The following is an 8,732-nucleotide window of genomic DNA, read 5'->3' as shown; positions in this document are numbered from 1 at the left end:
AGGTTTTCTATATTTATGCACTGCAAAAATGAAAAGCTTATTTTGAGAAAAAAATACTTGTTTTAAGAAATTTTTTCTTATTTTAAGCCAAATGACATGCATGTGACAAATTATCTTGTCCCATACGTAGGAAAATTTTTCTTCATGAGATTTTCTTCATTAAGAAAAATTTTAATCTTATTAAAAAAAATAATTTACGATAATTTTTCTTTTGTACCATAGGTAGGAAAAATTTTCTTGCTTAGAAAAATATTCTTGTTTTAACAAAAAAACTCTTACAAAAATGAAGCGAATCTTACCCAAAATCTTAGCAAGATTAGTATAAAACTTACCAAGATTAAAGATTTCTTATTAAGGTTATTCATATAAATAGAATATCTTAATTTTAGTTGTAACATCCAAATAGTCCAACATAAATATTAACTTGAAAAATGCATGTATGTGCACTTATAATTATTTTTATCTGTTTTTTCTAAAACATAACAAAATTATTGGGATTTAACTGGTTAAGAAGTGCAATTGCTGATTAATTGAAATCTGCCATGCTCTAATTAATATTTCTACATAGCTATATAGTAGTTAATAGCTATATAATAGGCGTTTATCTAGAGACATAAGTGTGTTCCTTCCATGCCAAAATATGACATGCATGTGACGTATAATTTAGGTTCTACAGAATACTCACCAACAGAACAGCTTTTGGGTGGTTTAATGGTGCCCTTGGAAATGCCATAGTAAATGATTGTGTCTATATTGCTTTCCATGTTCTTTACACATATTTTTATGTATTCATCTGGGGACTCGGGCTCTGGAAGTTCAAGAGTTCTTCTAACCTCTTCCACAAGCTGAAAATTATTTGAAGATAATTTATTATAACTACTTTTGTTTCACTTATAAACACAGTTTCATCTGCATGATTACCCCACTCAACAAAGGTATGAATAACCTTAACCTCGTTTTTCATACCGTGTCGTGAGTGGTCTTTGTGAACGGACGTGTTTATTTCAGCCTTGTTGGAAATCTCATTTTATCGCCTCTTCGTTTGTGATTATACGATTAATGCATAATGTCATCTCCAGTAAACAATGTACGCCTTGCTTGGAATGGTGACTACAAATTCTTGAAGTATTTCGTAAGTCAAGATCTAAATATTAGGGAGGTTAAGCTTCACGTGAAACGACAAACGAGAAGTTCGCGTTTGCCGTTTCACGTTGGCGTTCATGCGATTAAGCTTCGTGTTTTTACTCGTTTTGGTGACTTGATACTGGGGACTAGTTCTCATTCCACATTATTGGCTTGTGAACTCGGACAGCGATTTGATACTCAAAAATGGCTGCTAAGAGAAGGTAAAGTACACACACTAGACTTGTTTTTTTAATTAATTTTACAATTGTTTCATAAATATTGTATTGAAATAGTGCTGGAATTCATTTTATCATTGTTTTTTAGACGTGACAGGGCAGAAGTTCTGCAGCTAATGGGACTTATCTTCAGATAGTGATGACAGCGATGATGACTTAGAAACTATTTTACTTTCAACATTAATGCCAACAACAGTGAAACGTTGCCGTCTGAACCTCAATGATATTTCTGAAGATGATTGTGAGACTATGTTCAGGTAAATGTAGATATATTTAATATTGTCAAAGATAAATGTGTCATGGTTTGTTAATTAACTTCTTGTCTTCACCTCTTGATAATGATGGACAACTTTGGTTCTGGTTTTATTGCATTCTCTGTATCAGTTTATTGCATTATCAGTTTAATTATTTTTAAATGGCAATGCAGAAAACCTATGTTTTGTTGTTTAATTTTTCAGGTTTCGGAAAGAAGACATGAAACGTTTATCCGAAGCACTATTGCTTCCAGAATACTATAGGTGCCATCAAAGAACAATGAGCATGTCAATGGAAGCACTGATGATTTTGCTGAGGCGGCTGGCATATCCAAACAGGTGGTGCGACCTTTCAGGCATATTTGGCAGGCCAGAACCAGAGATGAGTTTAATATTTAATGAGGTGCAAAATATTACGTTTTTCTTGAGTTAAAATAGTGGCTGCCTGTATGTATGTATGTATAGCCTTGAAATAGCCTTGTCTAGACATGCTTTCAGAATGAGAAACTATTTCTGTGCTATGGTCAGCTTTAATGAAAGCATTCCAAGCTACTCAAGTATTTATTTATTTTATTTATTTGTTCAAGTATTTATGTAAAATATGGCATCAACCTAAAAATATCCTGAAGTGATCTCAAATTGTATTTCCTTATGTTTTATTTAGATTGTGAATGACCTCTATAATCGTTTTTCTTTCTTGTTGACACAACTGAACCTGGCTTGGCTAGATCCACAAATTTTTTGTGATGCTATACATGCAAGAGGTGCACCATTAAGAAACTGTTGGGGGTTCATAGATGGAACTGCAAGACCAATCTGCAGGCTCATTTTTAGCCAAAGGATTATGTTTTCTGGACATTAAAGAACACATTGCATAAAATTTCAGGTAGGTGACAATATGCAATATTTACTGTAACACTAGCAATGACAATTCTTTTACTCTACTTTCATAGCACCAGACCATTTTATTTCTCATCTGAAGGCTACTGGGTGCATATAGTTACTAATTTAGTTATTAATTCAATATTTTGACATTTATAATTTAGTCCGTGGTTACCCCAAATGGTTTAATTTGTAACCTGTTTGGCCCTATTGAAGGCCGGCGGCACGATGCATTCATGTTAACAGCTAGTGGACTACTGGAACAATTACAGCTACATATGAATAATGAAAATGGTGAGCCGTTCGTACTTTATCGAGACCCAGCATATCCAGTCAGGAGCCATTTACTAGCACCATTTAGAGGAGCACAGCTCTCACCAGCACAGCAGCAGTTCAACAGACGCATGAGCTCAGTAAGAACAAGTGTTGAGTGGGGATATGGGAAAATTGTTCAGTACTTTGCTTTCATGGACTTTTCCAAAAACCTAAAAGTTCTACTACAACCAGTTGGAAAGCTTTATTGTGTTGCTGTTCTGTTAACGAATTGCCACACATGTTTATATGGATCACAAACAGGACATTTTTTTGGAGTGGATCCACCACAGTTAGAAGCTTACCTCAGAAATATGTAAAAACAAGAATTTATTTAATGATTTTAAATGAACTGTTACAATAAATATTGTGTGAAATATTTTAAATTATTTACAAATAATAAATTAGCATAGGTGTTTGCCCAATTCTGCGTTGTTTCTTCTTTTTGGAGACTTTGAAAAAAAAGAAATAGCAATTGGTAGCCATGTACTTACAAAACTGCCATATGTTTAATAACAAAAGTAAGGGGGGGTGGGTTGTATAACATGGGTTTAGATCTTAAAAGTTATTGAAGTGATTTATATACAGCTAATTCTGATTATTTATTAACTAACCTTTAAAGATGTCCTCATCTCTTTCTTCATCACTGCTGTTACTATTAAGTTCCTCATCTTTGTTCTCTTTATCTTTAGAAAACAAAAACATGGCTGAAGATAGCCTCTGTGCAATGATATATCATATTTGTTATATATATAATTGTTTGCATCAAGCAATTGTGCATTTCTAATTAGGATGAGGATCACACAAATCAATTAAAGCTGTGTTTACACTACAAGCCTGAGCCTGCATAGGCGGTAGGCCTGGCTTTGATTTTCGTAGTGTAAATGCACTTTGGCCTGGCCTAACCCTTGCCTAGACCAGGAAATCTGGGCCCATCACAACAGGTGGCCTAGATCAGGCCTAGGCTAGTCTTTACAGTAGTGTAAACACTCCTGGGCCAGATTTCTATGGTAAAGTTGACGGCACAAAGTATGTTAGTTTACATCGGTGAACTGTAGAGTTCATTGGTTTTGATATGAAAACTGCTGAAATTCTAGGCCAAATTCAGCCTGTTCAAAACACAAGTGTGAATGCTTTGTAGCCAAATAAATCTAGGCCAAAGTCAGGCTCAGGCTTGTAATGTAAAACACAGCTTAACTGTGCCAAGTATTATGCATGCATGACCCTCGCATTAAATTGATAGATGCATAACTAACTATAAGTCTCCATTGCAGCTTTTCTCATTTTTAAGCCATTAAAATAATCTTCATGCTCTTTGTCTATTTTGTGGGCTTTACTTCTTGATGGTTTAGACATATCATTTAGGTAAGATGTAATATCCTCCAACAATTGAGTTAATTCTGTGTAATCTTCTTCTGTCCCAGATCTTAAAAGTGATCGAGAGATAAAGCAAAAAGGTTACACTTGTTTTGTTTTATTGTTTAAATTGTTTTGTAACTAAATCAAATAAAGTAGTCCATTCCAAAAATCATTCCAATGATTCCATGCAGGCAGATATTTCTTGGAATGTTTTATTGAAATAGCAATGTAATACATATATCCTGTTGTAACCATTTGAATTCTTCAACTAAAATGGCACTTAGACTCTTAGTATATAGGTCATTGGAATTCTCATAGGTTGAGCAATTATTGGTCAATATGATATCCAAGTTATACTTTTACTATATAAGCCTCAACATCTTAGCATAAACATATTAGCCAAAAATAATACATAACATACTGATTCCTGCCACAAATTATGTGCAGAAATGATTCTGCCTCAGTTTCCTGAATGGTATTGCTGTTATAAGATAAGGACACAAATTATAGAATACAGTCTATTTTACATGGGCAATAAAAATAAAAGCTATTGCCTGAGATAAATGTCTGTCATTATAAAAGAATATACCTTTTTAAAGCATTCTTTTCGTCTGCTTTAAATTTCTTTACCAACAAGTCGAGGTGCTCTCTGCAACTTCGTCCCTTCAAGTGAACTTGGCTTTCTGTTGTTGAAAAGATAACGGATAGACTTGATGCGATAATTTCCCAATCCTCAGGCCTTACTGGTCTTTCAGCAACAACCTCTTTACACAATGCCAGATCGTGCTCAACTTTCGGCCAACGAAAAGGGGGCATCTTGAAAAACAGTCACAAAATAAAGCATTATATAAAATGAAAAACACATTACAGCATGAAGAATGCAGCTGAAGTTGCACTTGCAATACTTTTTAAGACAAAATATGGAAAACTATATAATATTTTTGATTACATTGTACAATTTTTTACACGTTTACAACAAACGTGAAATCACTCACCTTGAGGTTGAAACGCAAACGGCAAAGGCGGGAAATTCAAGGTCATGTGATCATTCCTGCCGTTTGCCGTAAAAAAATACGCGAAGCTTAACCTCCCTATTGACGGTGTGTGGGAGCAGCCAGGCGGCGACCAGAAAGTATTTAAATCGAACAATATTTTAATCAAATGGAGAAGGAGCAAGAACCTACTATATCTCGAAGGAGCAGAGGCGGATACAATTACGAAGCTTCTTTGCTCTATGCTCAGTCAAAGTTTCGCTGAAAATGTCGCTGTAAACGACTTTGAGGATGATGTGGTTGTCATAAACGACTCAACTAACTCAAGCGAAACTGATACTCAGCAAGGCCGTGTTCACAAAAGTAATGCTAACAGCTTGGATACTGAAGCGCTTATGGCCGGACAGGCTATCAATACCGAAGCCATTCGTGCATTATCTGATTCTCTGGAACTTATAACCGAAGTTCTTACAAACCTTCAAGAAAATATAGATAAAAATTAGAAAAACGATGGAAATTCGCTTAATTATATGCAAAAAGGTATTGCTACTGCAGAAGAAGAGATAAATAATGAGCAGAATACAATTGAAGTTAACGAAGTGTGTGAAGCAAGTCATCTTAATGCAAGCAGGAACATTATTCAGCAAAATAACACAGTAATCAGTCAAGCGCCTAATCATTTAGATAAATTTAAAACCCCAAACATCTGGTTCCCTGCCCTTTTGTACGTAGGAAGGGCTTTTGCCTTAAAGGCAATAATTGTGATTTCCTCCATACCCAAGGCAATGACCCTACAATCAGACGTCATCCTCAAAATACGGAAAACCATGCCTCTTCATTACATCCTCAAAAACCGAATTTTAATTGGCCCCCTTTTCCTCTCAATCTTCGTCATTCTCCCCCGTTCCAGTCAGTTTATTACCCCCTTTTCCTGCCCCCTTGTACCCACTATTATCCCCATACCAACCCCCACTTCCATACCTACTACCACCTCTGGCGTTGATCCCAATGACACCTCTAAGATGCTAAGACAAGACCCCCACCCGCTGGCTGAGAAGGTTGTTTATTACTCCTCCAAGACATTTTTAGCAGGAAATGAACTAGATGATGATGATGCACCCTCTAGTGAAATGGTGAACTCAATTCCAGTCCGAATTTCTTCGCATAGGCCCACTACAAAACCGAGATATAATGCCCAAAAATATTGTTGTAATCTAGTGCCAATCTCTTTAACGAAAAGTAACTTAGTTATGCCACCTAGTACCTACTCAGTTCCATGTCATGTGACAAACCAATGCATGTCATGTGACAAATAAAATTACAGAACTTTCTGGAATCGCTGCTGTCAATAACCCATCTCTGGTCATAATTACAGAATCCTGGCTGAACTCAAATATTCCGGATGCTGCTATAGAAATTAGTGAGAAGTTCAACGCATATCGAGGAGACCGCCCTACCCCTGGTGGCGGTGTCTTAGCCTATGTGCACCATCAAATGCCTACTACCCGTCTTACAAATCTTGAAGTGGAAGATAAAGAAGTCCTATGTCTCCTGCTTAAACCGCCTAGAACTCCCAGGCCTTATAGTGCCATAATAGTTATTAGCGTATACTACCCACCAGGTCAGACAATGGAAGATGAACGAGCAATGCTCGAGTATATCACAAATAGACTTGATGAAAGTCTGAAAGACCATCCTTCAGCAGGTATAATTATCGCCGGAGATTTCAACAAAATGAAACTGAATCTAGTATGTAGGCGCTTTAACCTTTGCAAAGCTGTACAAGCTCCTACTAGGGGCAGAAATATTTTAGATCAAATCCTTACTAATATGTCAGAATTATACAATGACATCCAACATCTCCCGCCGAATGGCCGCTCGGACCATCAGTGTCTCTTACTCACCCCAAAGCTGAAAGAAAAGCTGAAAGAAAAGGTTAAGGCGATTTCCCAAAAAGTACGCCTGACAAAATGTAGTAACTCAATCGAACTGAGTGTCCATCTGAACAGGCAAAGCTGGGAAATGGTTTATGATGCTGTTGAGATTGACGATAAAGTTTCGGCATTCACAAGTATGATCATGCGTATTTTTGATAAAACGCTGCCCAAACGTACTGTACGTTTTCATCCTTCAGATAAACCTTGGATGACCCCGCGTATAAAGCAAGAAATAAAGGCCAGACAAAAAACGTTTATGTCAGGGAACAGATCAAGATACCAATTATTATGTGACAAAGTTTCTTCACTTATATCTAGTGCTAAGAAAACATATTATCAATCGAAAGCGGAAGATACACGTGAAACAAGCCCGGCAAAGTGGTATAAAATTATATATGAACTTGTGGCTGCTAATGATTGTAACTTCCAATCTTCAGCAGCCCCCACAGATGACCTAGCTGAACGCTTACAACAAAGTTTCATCAAGCCTTGGCAGAGCACCACTCCTAATGAAAAACCAAGACTAGAGGAAATTGAACATTTACTCAAGGATACCAAGCCGCTGTTACCTTCGATTGGACAAATTAAGGCAATTCTCAAACACCTAAACCCTAAGAAAGCAAGCAGTTCGGACGACATTCCTGCATGGCTACTGAGACGTTACAGTGAAGAGCTTGCCCCTATTATTCATAATATCATCTGCTCTAGCATTTCCCAGTCTAAATACCCGACTCTCTACAAGCACGCATTGGTCACCCCTGTGCCCAAAGTATACCCCCCGAATGATATTGACAATGATTTCCGGCAAATCTCTGTATTACCACAAAGGGCAAAAATGTTGGAAACCATACAACTTAAACTGAATAAAAATGACCTTAACATCAAAGATAATCAACATGCATTTACAAAAGGAAGATCAACAGTATCTGCGTTAGCGAGTATTACCCAAAATTGGTACAATAAGACCGAAAATTCACGGGATGGAAGAATGGGAATTCATGCCTTATGTATTGACTTTCGTAAAGCTTTCAATATGGTTGACCATGGTTTGCTCCTAAGAAAATTAGCTGAAATGAATGTATCTAAATGCTTTTGGTTATGGACGAGGAGTTTTTTAGATGGAAGAAGCAAGCGAGTAAAAATAGGTGCTAGTTTATCATCTATTAGGTCCTGTCCTTCTGGAGTCCCTCAGGGCTCTGTCATCTCACCAGCAATGTTTAATGTTAACAATCCTGAAGATTGCATTCCCAACCATTTGCAGATTAATACATACAAATATGCAGATGATTGCACTCAGGATGAGGCAATCTTATATTGCTCCACTGGCAACATGCAAACGGTGTTAGATGCAACGAATGACTGGGCACTTAGAAACAAGATGGAGCTTAATATAAAAAAGACTAAAGATATGTGGATTTGTTTCAAAGAAGGAATTCCTGCACCACTTTCACTTATGATTGGTAATGATACAATTGAAAGAGTAAAAACGTTCAAGCTGCTGAGCCTTTGGTGTAACGATACCCTTAAATGGAACACACACGTTGAAGAAATTACTAAAAAGGCAAACAAACGTTTATTCCACCTTCGGGAATGCCGCCGAGCAAACCTACCGACGGAAGTAGGTTTAACTTGTTA

General features: G+C 36.7%; 1 protein-coding gene and 1 pseudogene across 1 annotated transcript; one reads left to right on the top strand and one right to left on the bottom strand.

The window, feature by feature from the left end:
* Positions 1–1,907: 1,907 nt before the first annotated feature.
* LOC114518682 lies at positions 1,908–3,129 on the top strand (annotated as a pseudogene).
* Positions 3,130–3,418: 289 nt separating this feature from the next.
* LOC114518681 lies at positions 3,419–4,984 on the bottom strand. Its single transcript, XM_028538687.1, has 3 exons — positions 4,758–4,984; positions 4,147–4,235; positions 3,419–3,495 (listed from the first exon to the last, which is right to left on the bottom strand). The coding sequence occupies exons 1-3, from the start codon at positions 4,982–4,984 to the stop codon at positions 3,419–3,421; spliced, it is 393 nt and encodes a 130-aa protein (XP_028394488.1).
* Between the last annotated feature and the right edge of the window lie 3,748 nt (positions 4,985–8,732).

The sequence above is a fragment of the Dendronephthya gigantea genome, unplaced genomic scaffold (genome assembly GCF_004324835.1).
Source record: "Dendronephthya gigantea isolate DGI-Jeju-01 unplaced genomic scaffold, DenGig_1.0 000011F, whole genome shotgun sequence".
NCBI classification, from domain to species: domain Eukaryota; kingdom Metazoa; phylum Cnidaria; class Anthozoa; order Malacalcyonacea; family Nephtheidae; genus Dendronephthya; species Dendronephthya gigantea.
The sequence above is the reverse complement of the archived record's forward strand: the minus strand, read 5'-3'. Positions and strand labels throughout refer to the sequence as shown.